General features: G+C 37.1%; 1 protein-coding gene across 8 annotated transcripts in view; it reads left to right on the plus strand.

The window, feature by feature from the left end:
* The window catches only part of SCAPER (S-phase cyclin A associated protein in the ER), a 400,938-nt gene that overhangs the window by 178,222 nt on the left and 201,964 nt on the right, over positions 1-20,752 (plus strand). For all 8 annotated transcript variants that reach the window (XM_020886983.2, XM_020886986.2, XM_020886987.2 and 5 more), the window contains 2 exons: positions 10,104-10,169; positions 18,496-18,622. In XM_020886983.2, the coding sequence (XP_020742642.2) occupies positions 10,104-10,169; positions 18,496-18,622 (193 nt within the window). The remainder of the gene's footprint in view (positions 1-10,103; positions 10,170-18,495; positions 18,623-20,752) is intronic.

Here is a 20,752-nt window from a genome sequence, read left to right on the forward strand (position 1 = left end):
TGCAGAAGTAGAGAACGAACATGTGAACACAGTGGGGGAGGGGGAGAGTGGGATGAATTGAGAGATTCAGTTTGACATAAATACACCACCATGTGTAAAATGGATAGGTAGTGAGAACATGATGTATAGAATACCACAGCTTGGTGTTCTGTGATGACTTGGATGGTGGAATGTGAGGGAAGGAAGATCAAGAGGGAGGGTATATATGTATATGGATAGCTGATTCACTTCACTGTACAGCAGAGACTAACACAACATTGGAAAGCAATTATACTTCAGTTAAAAACAGAAAGAATGAAATAATGCTCTTTTATAAGTACCGCGCACTAACCGATTGTGCCACTGGAGCTTCAAAATAATGCTATTTGCAGCAACACAGATGGGCCTAGAGATTATCATACTAAGTGATATAAGTCAGAGAAAGACAAATCTCATATATCACTTATATGTAGAATCTAAAAAAATGATATAAATGAACTTATTTATGAACAAAAATGAACTCACAGACAGGAAAGAAACTTATGGTTTTCAAATGGGATAGTTGTGGGAGGCATAGATTAGTAGTTTGAGATTAACGTTTACATACTATTATATATAAAATAAGCTACAAGAATCTACTGTATAGCACAGGGAACTGTACTTATATCTTATAATAACCAATAATGTAGAATAATCTGAAAAAGAAAAAATACATTTATATGTATCACTGAGTCATTTTGCTGTGCAAAATTATAGATTAACTATAATTCAATTTTTAAAAAGAGGGTGAAAGTGAAAGTTGCTTAGTCATGTCCATGTCTTTGCAACCCCGTGGACTGGAGCCTGCCAGGCTCCTCTGTCCATGGAATTCTCTAAGCAAGAATAATGGAATGGGTTGCCATTCCGTTCTCCAGGGGATCTTCCTGACCCAGGGATCAAACTCAGGTCTCCTGCATTGCAGGGGGATTCTTTACTGTCTGAGCCACCAGGAAAGCCCGTAGTGTAGTGGCATTTTAGCTTACCCTGATCTTGTCTCAACTTCCCAACTCAGCAGAAACTTTGAAGACAATCAACTGCATCCCTGTTACAGGTGCTTAATACTGGAGAAACGCTGGGCTGGAAGAAGCACAAGCTGGAATCAAGATTGCTGGGAGAAACATCAATAACCTCAGATATGCAGATGACACCACCCTTATGGCAGAGGGTGAAGAGAAACTAAAAAACCTCTTGATGAAAGTGAAAGAGGAGAGTGAAAAAGTTGGCTTAAAGCTTAACATTCAGAAAACTAAGATCATGGCATCTGGTCCCATCACCTCATGGGAAATAGATGGTGAGACAGTGGAAACAGTGTCAGACTTTATTTTTTGGGGCTCCAAAATCACTGCAGATGGTGACTGCAGCCATGAAATTAAAAGATGCTTACTCCTTGGAAGGAAAGTTATGACCAACCTAGATAGGATATTAAAAAGCAGAGACATTACTTTGCCAACAAAGGTCCATCTGGTCAAGGCTATGGTTTTTCCAGGGGTCATGTATGAATGTGAGAATTGGACTGTGAAGAAAGCTGAGTGCTGAAAAATTGATGCTTTTGAACTATGGTGTTGGAGAAGACTCTTGAGAGTCCCTTGGACTGCAAGGAGATCCAACCAGTCCATCCTAAAGGAGATCAGTCCTGGGTGTTCATTGGAGGGACTGATGCTGAAGCTGAAACTCCAGTCCTTTGGCCACCTCATGTGAAAAGTTGACTCGTTGGAAAAGACCCTGATGCTGGGAGGGATTAGGGGCAGGAGGAGAAGGGGATGACAGAAGATGAGATGGCTGGATGGCATCACCGACTCGATGGGCATGAGTTTGAGTAAACTCTGGGAGTTTGTGATGGACAGGGAGGTCTGGCGTGCTGTGATTCATGGGGTCGCAAAGAGTCGGACACAACTGAGCCTCTGAGCTGAACTGAACTGAATACTGAAGAAGAACAGATCTTGTACTCAAAGGGTCATAGCTGTTTTTACCTCTCTGATGGTTCTCTGAAAGGTTAGTTTTAAGAGTTTGTCCTTCTTTTGCCTAACTCAGAATTCTTCCAGAGCTGAGGAGGTTACCTGGGGATAATTGTCAAAAACAATTTGAAGGTAAATGTATTAATTGATGATACCTGGTACAAGGAGGGCATGGCAAGCCACTCCAGCACTCTTGCCTGGAGAATCCCCATGGACAGAGGAGCCTGGTAGGCTACAGTCCATGGGGTTGTGAAGAATTGGACATGACTGAGCGACTAAGCACAGCAACCAAGTACAAGGATATACAACTAGTATAAATAATTGCCTAATAAAAACTTGCAGGGAAAGGTTGAAGATTGAGATGCTTTGGAAAACAAAGGCTTTGAAAATCTCCCACATACTCTGAGAAATCTAGAAGACCACATGTATCCCCAGGGATGGGTACATGATTAGAAAAGACCCAAGACAACCCTGGAGTCTTTTCCCTACCTGACCATCAGGCTTTTGTGCAAGCAGGAAGTGAGGGCTAAGACAGTGTTGTAATCTGCCTGATTGTGTCTTGTTGGCTTGCCCCAACACAATCACATAGCTCATCTGCAAATACTAGATAGGGACTTTTTGTTGTTATTATTTATGGTGTTCACAGAAATCTCTTGGATCACTAGCTGATTCCTAAAATAATGAAACCAAGACTTTAGAGATCATAATGACAAAGAATATAAACTTTAGAATATTAGTTCAGAAAAGTCACTAAACAAATGTACAACAAGCAAAAATAAACCCTGAGAGGAAAGAGAATCTGATTTCCAGAGTTGCCACATTTTAATGCTTAAAATATCTGCTTTTTAAATATGGCATTGATTTTTTTTTTTTTTTTTGTAACTTTAAACACTTTATTGTATTGTAAAGCCAGTTAACAATGTGGTGGTAGTTTCAGGTGAACAGTGAGAGGACTCAGCCATACACATACATACATCCATTCTCCCTCAAACCCCCCTTCCATCCAGACTGGTGTGTAACATTGAGGAGAGTTCCATGTGCTGTACAGTAGGTCTTTGTTGGTTATCCATTTTAAATATAGAGATGTGTTCTTAAGGAAAAGTTGCAAGGCATGCAAAGAAAAAGAAAAGTGGCCCATACTTTGGGGGAGAGGAATTAATGGAAAGTGTCCCAGGGGAAGCCCAGACATTGGCCTTCCTAGACAAAAAGTTTAAAATTTTTAAATATACTCAGAGAGGTAAAGGAAACCATGTGAATGATACCTAACCAACTGGAAAAGGTTAATAATGAGATTTTAAAAATTTTAAAGGAACTAATAAATTTTGTAGTTGTAAAGTACAAAAATTGAAATGAAAAATTACTTGAAGGATTCATCAAGTTATTTGAGCAGGTAGAAGAAAGAATTGGTGACCTTGAAAACTATCAGTTGAGATTATCCTTTCTATAGAAGAGAAAGAAAAAAGAATGGTTAAAAGTCAGAGACCTGTGGGACACTATCCAGCATACCAACATAAACATAAGGGGCATCCCAGGAGAGTAGAGAGAGAAAGGGCAGAGGACATTTGAAGAAATATATCTGAAAGTTTTCCAAATTTAATGAAGTATATGAATCTGCAGACCCAGGAAGTTCAACAAACTCAAAGTAGAAGAAATGCAGAGATCCACATTATGACATATAATCAAACATTGGAAGATAATGACAAAGAAAATCTTAAAAGTGTTAAAAGAGAAACAACTCTTCATATATAAAATATCTGCAGTATAATAATAGCTTATTTCTTATAGGAAAATATGGAGGTCAGAAGCTAGTAGGATAAACATATTCAGTTTCCTGGTAGAAGAAAACAAATTGTCAACCAAGAATTCTATACTTGGCAAAATTTCAGAAATGGAGGAGAAATTCATACATTTTATGATAAACAAAAGCCAAGTGTTTGTCTCTAGTAGACCTGCACTTCAAGACTCTCTAAAGGAAATCTTCAGTCTGAGATTAAAATAAAGTAGACAGTAACCTGAAACACGCAAAGAAATACAAAACACTATAGAAATAACTATATAAGTCAGTGTATATGTAGTATTTTTGCAACTCCTCATTTTTCCCATTTGAATTAAAAGTGAATTGCACAAAATAATAATTTTAAACCTATGTTTATGGGCACACACTGTGTAAATCTGTGATTTATAACTCTAGCATAAAGGATAAGTGCTATATTAGTGTTGTTTAGTCACTAAGTCATGACTGACTCTTTTGCTACCCCATGGACTATACTCCATCAGGCTCCTCTGTCCATTGTATTTCCCAGGCAAGTATACTGCAGTGGATTACGATTTCCTTCTCCAAGGGATCTTCATGACCCAGGGATTGAACCCACATCTTCTGCTTGGCTGGCATCTTCTTTACCACTGAGCCACCTGGGAAGCCAAATGCTACATAGAACACTTCTGTATACTACTGAAACAAGCTGATATTAATTCTAGCTAAACTGTTATGAAATAAGATATTAATTATAATTCAGGTCACCTACAAAGAGACTAAATAACTAAACAAATTATATGTACATATATATGCGTGAAGAAATGAGAGTGGAATGAAGATGGTTCATTTAACACAAGATAAAGCAGTAATGAAGGAAATGGGGGACAAAAGAGAGCATACATAAAATAGCAAAATGGCAGGAGTCAATCTGCCCTTATCAGTAGGTATGTTAAATATAAGTGCATTAAAGACTCCGGTGCTCTGCTGGTGCCTCTGACAGTAAAGAATCTGTTTGCAATGCAGGAAACGAGTTTGGTCCCTGGGTCAGGAAGATTCCCTGGAGAAGGGAATGGCAACAAATTCCAGTGTTCTTTCCTGGGAAATCCCATGGACAGAGGAGCCTGGCAGGCTAGAGTCCGTGGGGTTACAAAGAGTCAGACACCACTGAGTGACTCACACTTTCACTTCAAAGACTCCAGTGAAAGATACAGGTTGGCAGAATGAATTTTTTTTAAATGATTCAACTATATGCTATCTACAAGGGACTCACTTAATATGTAAGAGCCCAGCTGGCTTAATGTGAAACGAAACAGATACTTCATGAGAAGAATAACCTCTGCAAGGTAATGTAGCTAAAACTATATTAATATAATACAATATATATATTAAGACCAAACTTGTACAATAAAGAAAGAAGGACATTTTGTAGTGATGAAAGAATGAATCCATCAAAAATATATAACAATTACAAACATATGTGCATATGAGAAAGCCACAAAATACATTAAGGGAAAACTGACAGAATTGAGGGGAGAAATAGGCCATTTACCAGTAATAGTTGGAGATTAAAGCAACTGAAACTCTATACATTGCTGGTAGAAGTACAAATTGGAATGACCCATTTGATAAACATTTTGTAAATTAAGGTTAAGCAGGTGCTTGTCATATAGCTCAGCAATCCCACTTCTGTATTTATCTAAGAGAAATTAAGACATTTATCCATGCAGTGATTTGTCTACAAATGTTTATAGTAGTTAGTAGTCCCAGATTGGAAAGTAAAATATCCAGCTGGTAGTGAATTAAACAAATTATGGTATCCAAAGAACGGTACACTGTAAAGCAGTGGAAAGGAATAAAATAATAATATATTCAACATTATGAAAGACTCTCAAGAGATTTATTCTAAATGAATTAATTCAGATAGAAGAGAGTATGTATGATTGTACTGATTTGATATTCAGAAAGTTTTGGGTTAGAAAGTAGACAGCTGGTTGCTAGGAACGAAAGGGTAGGGGAAGGGGAAAGAGAGTTATTGCAAAAAAAAAAATGAGAAAACTTTGTGGGTGGTAGAAATGCTTTATATCATGATTGTGGTTTCATTTACATTGGTAAGCCCAATTGTGAAAACTCATCAAATTATAGGTTTAAAACGTCAAGTATTTATTGCATGTAAATTATACCTCAATAAAGCTGACCCAAGAATAAAAAAAAAAATTATAAAGACAGAAAATGAACATTTTGAAACCAAAGCGTGGTGTTGGGGTAGAAAATATTTGAAGTAATGAGGTTTTTTTTTTTTTGGAGTAAGAAAAAATGGAAATAAACTATTTGACATTTGTGACAGTGAGAAAATGAAACATGGGAATATAGTAAAAAAATTACTCAGAATGAAGTTTTAACATTAAGTTATTTTATCAGTTGAAGTAGAAATGATCTAAACAACTCAAGGATTAGAACAATTTTCATATCTCCTTCCTGGAAAATGGTATGGATTTATTTGTTTTTATTTAACAAATACACATATGGCACTTATAATGTACTATATCTTTATAAAGATAAAAACAAGTTAAATAGAAGTTGATAAGATCTAATTCTTTTTGAGTATATTGGTAACAAAAGAGCCTATGAAAAGGCTAGCCAAAAAAATGGAGTAAATAAATATCCCACATTATGGCTGAGAAAAAATATAATCATGATAACAAGGAGACTAAAAGTGAGGAAATGTAGTATACAACATGACACTAATAAATTTAAAATATTAATAAAGTGAGTCATTTTCTTAAAAAGTAAATAGAATTTAATTATAATATTCAGTCTTATCTCTCATTATTCCCATATTTTAATCTTTTGCTCCAGCCAAAGGGATCTGTACACAGTTCCCTCAGTATAACTTGTGTTTCCCTCTGTGTGTTCATTATTGCTCACTTCTCTCTCCTGTTAATGTCATTTTCTTTTTGTGTATTCAGATGCTACCTATCTTTCAAGCAGGTACACTTTCTATTTCCTTGAGGAAACTCCCCATAGCATCTTAGGTGGTAATGAGCACTTGTGACAGTTCACATCTGTTACCTACTCAGCTTTGCAGAATTATATGCCTTTTAATGCTTTATCTTCCTCTTCCTTGTGTAGAATAAATATCTTGAATAGCTCCACTATGTATATACCTCACCCCTGCCCTATATAACTGTTATTATCCCCCATATTCTAGTTTAGTTTATACAGAGTATGAACTCTGGAAATAAGTGTTTAATTGATTATTAAAAGTGAATCAAGATAAGATTCAAGTTAGGAAAAAGTGCTTAACTACCATTTCAGAGGATATCTTTGGATAGTATTATAATTTTCTAGTTAAGTGTGTACAAATGGGAGAATGTGTTCAGTCTTTTCCACTTGAAGCGTCAGAAGAAGAAATGTTTTGATATAATAAACAACTTCTTAAACCTTAATTTCTTTTTTGTAAGATGAGAAAAGAAATTTTTTAAGACTGCACAAGACAGTGAGTGTATAGCTTCTGGCATGTGTGCTTGGAATGCATTAAACCCTACATAATTCTAATTTTTCTCACCTTCATATGGGGTCACAATGACAAGTACAGTGTGGATATTTCCCCATTTTGATATGCCTTAATATTTTGGCTGAGAGCAATGAGCACATTGAAAGCTTCCCTGGCTCAGGCGGTAAAGAATCTACTGGCAATGCAGGAGACTTGAGTTCGATCCCTGGATTGGGAAGATCCCCTGGAGAGGGGAATGGCAACCCACTCCAGTATTCTTGCCTGGCAAATCCTGTGTGCAGAGGAGCCTGGCGGGCTATAGTACGTAAGATTGCAAAGAGTTGGACGTGACTGAGTGATTAACAACTTTCACTTTCAATGTGCACATGTAGGTTGAAACATACATAATTTAATGTTTAATTCTAATTTAGCTATTTCTTCATTCCCAAGCATAACCTATGCTAGATTGATTTTTTCTCTCATTAGGCCTGTTGTAAATTGCATCTTTCAGGTTTTTATGAATCAGTTTTTTTTTTTTCACCAGTCATTGCTCTCTGGATTGGTGTACATTGTGATTAGTTCTTTCACAGGTCACTAATTAGAGACTAGAACCCTTTGGATGAATGGTCAAAATTTAAATTTTGACCTCTGAAAAGAGAAACTGAAAAATCATTGTTAATATATTGTAGAAGTGACATTTGCTGATTGTTGACCTATTGATGGCTCTCAAGTGCTGGAACACACAAGCTGGAGCTTAGCTGAACAATGACAGAGAAATGTTATTAGATTTTTGCAGACTTTTGGCATTTGACTAAATGCCAATATTAAATGTTTATGCTGACTAGTATAAACAACAAAAGCAAAATAGAACAAATCTTTGAGTATCTGGTTATCATTTCCACTTTTAAAATTACTTCTAGACTTCAATGACTATTCTTTACACAGAAGAACTGTACAAAAAAGAACTTAATGACCCATATAACCATGATGGTGTGGTCACTCACCTAGAGCCAGACATCCTGGAGTGTGAAGTCAAGTGGGTCTCAGGAAGCAATACTATGAACAAAGCTAGTGGAGGTGATAGAATTCCAGTTGAGTTATTTAAAATCCTAAAAGATGGTACTGTGAAAGTGCTGCACTCAATGTGTCAGCAAACTTGGAAAACACAGCAGTGGCCGCAGGACTGGAAAAAGTCAGTTTTCATTCCAATCCCAAAGAAGGGCAATGCCAAAGAATGTTCAAACTACCACACAATTGCACTTATTTCACATACTAGTAAAGTAATGCTCAGAATCCTTCTGGCTAGGCTTCAGCAGTATGTGAATCAAAAAATTCCGGATGTACAGTCTGGGTTTAGAAAAGGCAGAGGAACCAGACATCAAATTGCCAACATCTATTGGATCATAGAAAAAGCAAGGAAACTCAAAAAACACATCTACTTCTGCTTCATTGACCCTCTAAAGCCTATGACTGTGTGGATCACAACAAACTGGAAAATTCTGAAAGAGATGGGAATACCTGTCTTACCTGTCTCCTGAGAAACTTGTATGCAAGTCAAGAAGCAACAGTTAGAACAGGACCTGGAACAACAAACAGATTCACGATTGGGAAAGGAGTACATCAAGGCTGCATATTGTCACCCTGCTTATTTAACTTTATGCAGATACATCATGAAAAATGCCGGACTGGGTGAATCACAAGGTAGAATCAAGATTTCCAGGAGAAATATCTACAACCTCAGATACTCAGGTGATACTACCATAAGGGCAGAAAGCAAAGAGGAGCTAAAGAGCTTCTTGATGAAGATGAAAGAGGAGAGTGAAAAAGCTGTCTTAAAACTCAGCATTCAAAAAACAAAGATCATGGCATCTAGTCCCATCACTTCATGGCAAATAGATAGGGAAACAATGGAAAGAGTGGCAGATTTTATTTTCTTGCGCTCCAAAATCATGATGAACAGTGACTGCAGCCTCAGAATGAAGACACTTGCTCCTTGGTAGAAAAACTGTATCAAACCTAGGTGGCGTATTAAAAATCAGAGACATCACTGTGCCAACAAAGGTCTATATAGTCAAAGCTATGGTTTTTCCAGTAGTCATGTATATATGTGAAAGTTGGACCATAAAGAAGGCTGAGCACAGAAGAATTGATGCTTTCGAATTGTGGTGTTAGAGAATACTCATGAGAGTCCCCTGACTTCAAGGAAATCAAACCAGTCAATCTTGAAGGAAATCAACCCTAAATATTCATTGGAAGGACTAATGCTGAAGCTCCAATGCTTTGGCCACCTCATGCAAACAGCCAACTCTTTGGAAAAGACCTTCATGCTGGGAAAGATGGAGGGCGGAAGGAGAAGGGGGCAACAGAGGGTGAGACAGTTGGATGGCATCACAAAGTCAATGGACATGTGATTTTGCAAAATCTGGGAGATGGTGAAGGACAGGGAAGTCTTGGGTGCTGCAGTCCATGGGGTCACAAAGAGTTGGACATGACTTAGCAACTGAACAACAACAACAGTAATTTTGCATTGAATACCTCTTGAGGTACATTGATATTCAGCCATCTCAACCACCTATAGAAACTTAAAATGGTTTCAAATCTAATTATGATTTTGATATTTTTGAAAAATAAGCACCATTCTGTATCAAGTCCCTAACTCAGAAATGTTTTTATGATTTTCTGTCCTGAGAGGAAATATGTATTTTTCAGTCTTTTTGGATCGCATTTATAGTATTGTAAAGAAGCAGTGTCAGAAATGGAATTGTTAAAAATGAGCATAGTAATATTCTTAATACTGGGGGGGAAAAACATAGCCAAAATTTTATTTTGGTATAAAAATTAGCAACAAAATAGCTAATAATGATAAAACTTTTCTCTCCAGGGCCAAGGAATATGAGAGTTTATTGGAAGCAAAAAATTCTGGTTCAGACTCACCCTATAAAGCAAAGTGAGTATTTTAGCCTACATTTTATTGATTTGTCTCTTTAGTCTCTGCCTATAACAAAAGTTTATCTGAGCCATTATTGTTCACTTGTGGTCATAGACTTTTGTATCCAGTGCCTAGGATTTTATTCTTCTAACACCATATATCCAACTGGGGATGATTTTGGCAGAGGTCATTTGTCTGTATCTGGGGATATGTGATAATATTTTGGTTATCACAGATTGGAAAAACTGGTGCAGCTGCCATCAAATGAGTAGAGGCCAGGGATGCCTTTACACTTTTTTCAGTGTGTGAGATAGTCCTCCACAGCAAAGGAGTATCTCATTCAAACCATCAGTAGTGCTGAGGTAGAGAAACCCTATTTGAACAAAGCAAGTTCTGCCAAGGCTGTACTGATTCTTACTCTGAGGAGATCTTATTCAGGATTGTTGCAAGGGCCACTTGACAGGTAAGAATTTAGACTCCACCATTGGGTGTAAGTGTAATTAATAGGTGTACTAGCTAAGGAAACAAAAACATCATCATTTTGTTTATCTCAAACAGACTGCCAATAGCGATGCAGCAAGAGAAGGGTACTCATATAATACTGCTGTTGGGAGTGCAGATTGGTATAGTCTTACCGAAAGGCCATGTGAATCTGGAGCTGAGGATGTCCACTTTGGTTTTCTTTTACTTTTGAGATCTTTTATTCATTATATATACACAATTAAGTTCCAGTACTTAAAGTTTTATTTTTTAATTATAGTTGATTTACAATGTTATATTAGTTTCTGATGTACAGAGAAGTAATCCAGTTATACATACATTGTTTTCAGATTATTTTCCATTGTAGTTTATTAAAAGATACTGAATATAGTTCCCTGTGCTGTACAGTGGGACGCTGTTGTTTATTTTATATAGTTTGCTGGTCCCAAACTCATCTAATTTATCCCCCCACTACTTTGGACATCCACTTTAGAATTCAGCTGCCCAGTGAAATAATGAAAAATGTGTGCAAATATTTATGTACAAAGATAACTATTTTTATGTTACTTTCAATAGTGAAAAACTCAAGAAACAACTTACATGCCACAGATGGAGGAATATCTACAAGCACTTGTTGGTATAGATTATGCAATAGCATTTTAATGTAGCTGTTGTTTACATTTGTAATAGAACTATTCTTCCCTGTCAGAAATAAGACACCCATCAGGTAATACTTTATTACTGTTTTGGAGCTATTAGCCATTGTTATTTTAAAAGAAAAACAGAAGTATAAAGTATTAAAGACATTAATGAAATTGTTGAGATTATGGTCATACTGTATATCTGGAAAACCCAAGAGAATCAAGTGAAGAACTAGTCAAAATAAGAGAGTCAATTCAGTAAGATGGCTGATTTCCAAATTTATGTGACACTGTTAATAATAGGTGATGTTTACTGAACCTTTACCTTATGCCAGGCTCTTCACATGTGTTGACTCGTTTATAACTCACATCAACACAATGAAATTTCATGAGGAAACTAAGCCCTAAATAGAGTAAGTAACTTGCCTAAGGTTATGCAGCAGCACATCTAGGATACAAAAGTAGTAGCTTTTCTTTTTGATAATCAGAAAATATAAATATCATTTATAATAGCAATAGAAAAATAAACTTTTAAGAATAAACAAGAAATATGAATGCTCTACAAAAATAAAAGTGTAAAATGCTAACAAGGGATATAAAAAAATGACTCATAAAAGTTAAAAGGCAAATTGTACTCTTGGATAGAAGACAACGTATAGTAAATTCTCTTTAAATTCTCCTACAAATATGTGATTTCAATAAAATAACAACCTTCTTAAAGCTGGAGATAGAAGCATTTTAAGGAACATATAGAAAAATTAAGTTTCCATGAAAAGAAATTTTAAAGAGGGAAAATAAAGTAGGATTCAGCTAACAGGTGGTTAAAATAGTTTTGCATTGGCATGTGAATAGTAATACACATTAATGGACTTGGTTTTTAAAACAATCTAGAAATGGATCCAAAATTTGAGGAAATTTAATATATGACATAGTATAGTGTTGGCAGAGATGGCCAGAAGTTGCTGAGCCATTCCTGAAGACATGGCCCTTTGCAATATAACTTGCCACCTCTCCATCAAGGGGTGGACTCTTATTAACCTTACTCTTGAATTTCGCCTTTTGACTTGTTCTGATCCCCAATCTACTGCAGAAGCAGTATGTGACTTCTGAGCCTTAGCTTCAGAAGTCTTGAAGCTTTTGCTCATAACTTTGCTTTCTTGTTCCCCTCTGACTGCCATGTAAGGAAGCTTGGGTCAGCCTCCTTGATGATTACGGATCACTTGGTCATGGTGAATAATCCTTTTAATATGCTGCTGAATTTGTTTGGCTTGTTCTGTTGAGGGTTTTTGCATCAGTTTTTTTGCATAGTGTTCATCAGCGATAGGGGATATCAGGCCAGATCAGGCCTTTGCTTGTGTCACATTTGCTGATGTCTCATTGGCCAAGGCAAGTCATTTTGTCAAGTCCTTAGTCACTGTATGAGGAGACTATTAAGTCATGGCTAGCAAGATATACTTCAAGGGGGGACCTTTAATGTAATAGTCTATTCTGCAGCTTTCTCTGGATTCTCCTCTTGACTAACTGCTCTTCTTCATTACCTGCTGCCTCATTGTTTCTTGTCTCTTTGAGCTCTGACATTAGCATGCCTTTGTCCTGAGAGTTCTGGTAGAGAATTACTCTCTTGGTAATCTCATTTATTTTCATGACTTTAAACAGCTAGTATCCGGAGGGACTTTAAATTCATGTCCCCAATCCAGACCTGTCCCCAGAACTCCAGAATACAATATCCAGCTTTCATGTTAGCCTTTTCACTTGGATGTCTCTCTGTTCACTTGAATGCCTCAGGTGAATATGTGTCAAGGTAAACGCCTGAATTTTGTTTCCAAAACTTACCCCTCCTATTTTTGTTTATCTTAAGAAATGGCAGGTCCATCCTTACATGAAGTCATCTAAAACTTTAGAGTCATCCTTTTTCTTAAAAAGCTTAATTATTGTAACTGATTGAAATAGGTAACCAAAAAGGAGATGAAAAGACATGTCTCCTTATAAAATTATTCTGTTTAATAAATGAAAATGACTTTCTCCAGTTTCCCCTCCCTCTTCCAGAAAAATCCAGCCCTATAGCCGTTAGATGAGAGCACCACCAAGCAGCCATCTGCATTGGCTGGATGACTGGATGCAGTGGGGGCAGAATGGTGGCTGTCAGAGCCTGAGTGGACTAAGGATGGGTGGCCGGGTGTGAAGGTTCAAAGCCGAGCAGAGTGCGGGAGCTTCCATGTGGGGTAGGACACCGTGGCCTGGTGTGGGAAATCAGAGCCAAGTGACGATGGCATATCCATGGAATGCCATCCTTGCCCAGTCTGTCAGGGGAGCCTGTAAAGGCTGTGAAACCCACGCATGGGTGAGGAGAGCAGAGGAGGCCAGTGTGGGGAGTCAGAGGCAAGCAGGTGGATAATAGTGTACACCAACAAAGATGGGTGATATGTCTGGGGGCTTGTTCACATATGTAAATATATTAAGGACGTTGGAAGACAGATTGCTCACTGTTAGAGAAGAGAGTTAAAAAATACACTCAAGGAGAATAGAAAATCCTTCAGTGATGAATTGACATTGTAGATATCAGTTTTAACTTGTATTTTCCAACATATATGTAGAAATAAATATAGATGTAAAGTGTGGGGATACACACACACACATGCCCTTGGAGCAATGCATAGTGGGGTTTAGAGGTACTGACCCTCTAAGCAGTCAAAAATCTGCCTGTAACTTTTACAGTCAACCCTTCCCCTCTGAGGTTTTACATTCACAAATTCAACCAACCATGAATCCTGTGGTACACAATAGTATAAAAAAATCTGTATAAATGGGCCTGTACAGTTCAAAGCCCTGTTGCTCAAGCATCATCTTTTTGTATATATAATTATATATATTTTATATTTATTTAGATAAAATAATGTATACACATTTTCTAGATCTTTCCACCAAGGATGAGGGTCTTGGGAACAGCAGCACCTTGATAGCCTTGAGCACATCTAGTATTAAGTGTAAGGATGACATAGTTCCCTGAAAGGGTAGATGGGTTCTTTATCCACAAGAAAGGATGCTGGAGGCAACAATGAAAGATGTTCCATATGGGAAGCAATATATGCACACTGGCTTTTTTCGTTTTATAAGAGGATTTCTTAAACTCTTACATTTAGAAATACAGGCTTAGGCATATTAATTTAAAAATGGAAGGGAAACCTGTAGCCTTAAATTTAGACTGTGTACCACTCAAATAGAGAAGGTTTATAAGAAAAAATGGAAGTTAATATATTTATGTCTTCCTGCCCATCACACTTAAAGAGCAATGTTATTTCCTAACATGGACCCAGTTTCCCTTCTTACACTTATAAATCTTCCCAATGATCCTAATGAACCTCCCAAAACTTTACTGTGATAAAAGTTAGGGCTCCTTATAGAGGAGCCCTTATGTTTCACATTTACCAGTAACAGATTTGAACTGAGAATTGTTAAAATGTGTTCAAATTTTGAGAAGAAAATATCTGACCTTAAAAAATTCTCCACAAAGCCATTTACCTGTCAGATACTTCTCATGTTCTGGGCTAGGAATTATGAAGCCTTTAGTTTTTCTTTTCATGCTAGAAAAATTATCTACCAGAATTTACACAAATAGCAATTTCTGTATTAAAAAAACTGCACCCTCTAAACAGCTCCTGTTCTTGCCCTGTAAGGAAACTATAACTTTCAGGAATTGAGTCCTGTGACATTCAATCATTATTTGTAGTATGAATCAAAATCTAATGCTTTTTTTCTTGAGAGGAGCTATGTTATTTGTGGTACTTCTGTGGAGGCCAGGAATGAAGCAGAGGTTTAGCTCATGTTACCACAGCATCCCCTTCATTTGGCATTCTTCCTTGAAGGGTAGGTTCATATGAGTCCCAGATTTGATTTACCTCAGGGTGAAATATAAGCCTCTTGTATTCTGTGAATTAAAATGGTCCTTGTGCCTCCCTAAACACCCCTGGTTTTCAGTGGAATGTGAGCATTCTTGGTAAGAGTACTGCTAGATTCATATGCATCTGTTGCTGTGGCTGGATATTTAGTTACATGGTGTGCAGGCTTTATCCAGCCAAGAGCTGAAGTGGCTACTTATCTGTCACACAATGGACTTTGCTGCCAATATTCGTCCACATGATAAGGTCAGTTACTTTAATCGGATGGGACTCTAGCCCACATTCGATTAGGAGGAAAAGGACTATGTTGCTTTTAGTCTATTTTTGTATTTTTTATATTCTCGAAATGTTAGATTGAGACATTCTTTCAGTAAGTAGTAATAATGGTTGATAATTTATTGATTATTTATTCAATGTCTACTTTAGTGAATGGCATTAGGTACATTACATTAATTATCTCTAATCTTCAGAAGCTCTAAATAAAAAAATATATGTATATATAATCTCCACTTTTAAGTTGAAGAAATTGAGATTGAGTATTTAAATAACCTCCCCACGGCTTACATAAAGCCAGAATTTAAGCATAAGTATTTCTGATTTTAGAGTTTGTATTCATTCTGTGACTTATCAAAGTAAACTCCATATGGATAGCTTAGATTTAAACTGGAGTTCACAAGCGCCTTTTTGAACTGCAGCTGCTATTGTATTCTTTGAGGAATTAAAGATTTTTACATAAATGCATTTTTAGATGAAATTGTGTTCTAGGATATTATTCATTTGTGAATAAAATTTTCTTATTGAATTGACTGATACGGTGTGGAGACAAAGCATGAAATCTGAAGATGAAAGGCTTGGATTCCTAGTTCCAATAGTGCATTTACTAGCCGTGAAGCCTTGGGAAAGTCACCTCATCTTCTTAAGCCCTAGCATTCAAACAGGGATGGATAATGTTTTTCAGAGGACAAATAAGATCATGTACATGAAAGTATTTTGTAACATAGAGGTTATGGATATTATTAAGAATAGTATAAAGAAGAAATTTCTTCTTAGACCGTACATCTGTACTTCTAGAATGTGCTTATGTAATGGTGCTATGGATAAGATGGTGAATGGTTCGATAACCCTCTCTCATAAGGTTAATATTGTGCTTCTGCACTGTTCAGTATGACAGCTTCTAGCCAAATATGGCTGTTGAAATTATTAAGATTAAATTAGTTCTTCATACCGAAGCCTCTTCGCTCTAAGGCCTGTGAGCCACAACTGCTGAGCCTGTGTGCTGCATCTGTTGAAGTCCTAGAGACCCTGCTTAGAAACAAGAGAAGCCGCCACAAGGAGAAGCGTTGGTACCGCAACTAGAGAGTAGCCCCCATTTGCTGCCACTAGGGGAAGCCTACACACAGCAATGAAGACCCTGTACAACCAAAAATAAATGAAATCAAATGGTTAATTTTTTTTTAAAGTTCTGCAGTCATACTAACTGTCTTTCAAGTGCACAATAGGTACATTTGGCCAGCAGCCACCAGGTTGTACATAATAGTTATGGAACATTTCCATCATTACCAAAAATCCTGTTGTCAATCTCTGCGTGAGAGAGACTTGTGATAGTGACTTGACGGAATAGATCAGAGAAAGCAGTGTTTGAGCTAGGAACTTAGGGAAGAGTAGGATTTTTCTGGAGGTGGGGGAAGTAGTTCAGAAGGAATGAATAAAAGAGCATTTGCAAAGATACTGAAAGCAGGGAAAGCAGGATTTAGATCCAGAAAGACCTCATGCATATAGACCCAGTGTGGTAAGATTAGCCCTACATGGGAGGAATCAATCTTCTTTGATTGTAATAGGAGAAATAAAGCAGAGTATGGGTGAAATGCTCACATGCTTATAGATTTTTGGCAGAAAGTGAGGATTTCCTTGTTCCAGTAGCTTCCATTTTCTCTATGAAATGTAAAATCTTCTTATATGAAAGCAAGGGGGAGAAGGAAGAGTGGAATTATAGGAGATGGAGCAATATATGAAGAAGTCTTCGTGGAAGAGTGCGAGGGTGAGCAGACTTGGACAAACTTACTAGTAAGATTCTGAAGCCATAGTCATGCCAACCTTTTGTATGGTATGAGTTTTTCTCAGTATCAGAAATGGAAACAGCTGGCAGATGTTCACTAATCCAGCTAAATTAATGTTGGCAAGGCACCGAGAGGGATGCCTGGCCCACTAAACAAGAGTTGATGATTGTTACCATAACTGGGGGTTAGCTGTAGGAGTAACAGAACAACAGAGGGGGAAGTGACTGTATAAAGTGATTATACACGTTTACAAGGAAGTGATTATAATGGAGGCCAAGGGAATCAGTCATAGATAAAAATGGAAGTAGAGTCACAGGTAAGTGGCATATGGGGGAAAGTGGAGAGAGACAGGGTGGTGTCTGGTGAGCATCTCAGGTAGGATGCTCAGGTGAATAACAGGATAGGAGGAGAAGATTGCTGAAAGAATGAGGTGTGTGAACCAGAAGTAAGGGCTTTGAAGAAACGTTACTGCAGTCCACTCACTAAAGAGTCCTAGGAAATACGTGTTATTTTTGTGTGTGCTAAGTCACTTCAGTCGTGTCTAACTCTTTGCGACCCCATGGACTGTAGCCCACCAGGCTTCTCTGTCCATGGGATTTTCCAGGCAAAAATACTGGAATGGATTGCCGTGTCCTCCTCCAGGGGATCTTCCCAACCCAGGATCGAATCCGCATCTCTTATGTCTCCTGCACTGGCAGGTGGGGTCTTTACCACTAGAGCCACCTGGGTTCCCCAGGTGTGTTATGTGTTATCCTTGGTGAAAAGCAAATAAAAGCAAATGCTTTGTTGTCTAAATGACATCAGCAGTGACAGGAAATCCCCAAATTGCTTATAAACTGGACCATGGGAAATTTGACATTCTGAGAATTTACAATGCTTATAATTACCTTAAAGATTTACATCAAAATATGAAAACCTGCTCAGGCTTCTCTCCTCATTTTCTCTGCCATCATACTCTGACCTTCCCCATCATCAGGTCTGTTCTAGTGTAAGAGTAACGCAGAAGCTGGTGGCAGCAGCTGCTCCCACTGGCCCTGTGGATGGATAGTACTGTCCTCTGGATCTGTTTCATGACAAAGACTAGATTGGTGTTTGTGAATATAGAGTAATACTGGCCTCAGGAGTGATTTGTTTTTCTTTTCCTTAGGTACTCTATGAAGCAGTTTCCAATATAATAATGAAAGTAACTTTTGTTTAAAAGTGTTATGGAAAATGAAATATTGTAGTCTAATTCATTCATGTCATTCTTCTCTTTTATTTTGTATCCAAGGCTTCAGCGGTTAGCCAAAGATCTTCTAAAACAACTACAAGTACAAGACAGCGGCTCATGGGCAAGCAATAAGGTTTCTGCTTTAGATCGGACCCTTGGTGAGGTCGCTAGAATATTGGAAAAAGAGGTATGAAACTCATCTCTGGCCTCTGGCCATAATCTTTATGTTTCTTTCTTACTGACTTCCCTGGCGGCTCAGATGGTAAAGCGTCTGCCTACAATGTGGGAGACCCGGGTTCAATCCCTGGGTCAGGAAGATCTCCTGGAGAAGGAAATGGCAACCCACTCCAGTATTCTTGCCTGGAAAATCTCATGGACAGAGGAGCCTGGTAGGCTACAGTCCATGGGGTCGCAGAGTCAGACCTGACTGAGCGACTTCACTTTCACTTTTCTTTCTTACTATGACGGGCCATGGGACTACAAGGCAAACTCTTAAGTATATGTGTTTCTTTGGTGTTTCCAAAAGCCAGTCAACCATTGGTGGATATTTTTTCTTTTTGTTCTTAATGATATTGAAATTGTTTTTAGTTGTCTTAACTGAAGTCCTCTATGGCAAAAATACTTTCTTTACGTTGTGGTTTTCTCAGTCATATTTTTCCTAACATGACATTCTATTTTAAATAGAATCCGAGTAATAAAGATATAGAGTTTTATGGCAGAAAATATAAGACCTTGAATTATAAAGCTCATAAATCACAAATTTTCACAAAACACCAGTTTCCTTCCTGTTTCCAATAGAAGATTTGATAGCTTTCTTTAATGACTTACAGGCATTAAATGTTTCAATGACAGTTTAAAAAATCCTTAATGGTTTTAAAAGTATTTATTATTCAGTATAGAAAATTTTAAAGGAACAAAGAAGAAATAAAACTCCCTGTAATATCCACTATTGACATTTTATTGTGTTTTTTCTAATATTTTACTGTACATTTTTACAGTATTTTATATTGCTAATTTTATCATAAATATTTTATCATATCTTATAAATTCCTTTTAACTGAATGAACATATCACAATTTATACAATTTATATCACTTGGCTTTCTAATTTTTTTGTTTAAGGTAATGTTGATCTTTATTAGCTGAAATTTTTGTTTTCTAGGTTTAAACTGTATTGTGTAATATTTTATATATATGAAAGAATGTAGGAATAAAAATTACATAAATGCAATGGGTTATGATCTCATGACCAACCCAAGAACTAAGTTGATCCCAGTATATTTATTATTTATAGTTCCCACTGGATTCCTTCCTCACCCTATCCCCCTGCCTCTGCTCCCTTTCAGGAAATACTGTATAGAATTAAAGGGGTATCCTTTCTTTGTTTTATAAAAATAGTGTTATTGATTTATCACATAAATGTATATTTAATTAATATATTATTTTGTTTTGCTTGTATTTGACCTTTATAAAATATTACACTGAAGACTTCTTGATTTTTTTCAATCAAAATTATGGCTCTTAAGTTTTATTTAAGCTTATAAATGTAGCTATTTTTCATTAATTTTCTCTATCATATAGTGAGTACTACATTGTGTTAGTACTACAATTTTTTATATCATTCTCCTGACAATAGATGTTCATTTTCAGGATTGGATGTGTGTGTGTGTGTGTGTGTGTGTGTAGACAGGGATGATTGGAGAGAGGGAGAGAGGTAAGGGGCAGTGCTGCTCAAACAATTTCTATATTAGAACAATTCAAGAAGAATTTCTCTAAAGCAGGGAAGGAGCCTCAGACTTTAGTCTGCATCAGAATCACCTAGAGGACTTGTTAAAACACCTCGGATTTCTGATTCAGTAGATCTGGAGTGGGTCCCAAGAATTTGTATTTCCAGTAAGTTCCCAAGTGACACTGATGCTGCTGGTCCAAGGACTATACTGTGAGAGCTTGCTCTATGCTAGGCAATATGCCTCAGGGGCAGAATTACTGGGTTTTCAGTCATATGAATAACCAACTTTACAAGACAATGCTCAGCTGCATTTTGGCATCAAACAACATCCTCTTTAGGAACTGAAAGCAGCATACTCATTGTGGCATGACAACAGAGCCAGATGAAGTCAGTTCTTTTGTATAACATGTCCTTTTCAAAGTATGAGAGAGTTCAGAACCTGGTAGTTGTCCAGCATGTACTGGATGGAATGTTTAGAGGTTTTATATGCCTTGGGGAAATCTCTAATTATTTTAAAATTAGCAGATACTGATTGTTTTCTTTTTGTTTTTAAAAAAGGGTACTTAAACTTTGAAATAAAAGTCATTGC

The sequence above is a fragment of the Odocoileus virginianus genome, chromosome 16, assembly GCF_023699985.2.
Source record: "Odocoileus virginianus isolate 20LAN1187 ecotype Illinois chromosome 16, Ovbor_1.2, whole genome shotgun sequence".
Classification (NCBI taxonomy): Eukaryota; Metazoa; Chordata; class Mammalia; order Artiodactyla; family Cervidae; genus Odocoileus; species Odocoileus virginianus.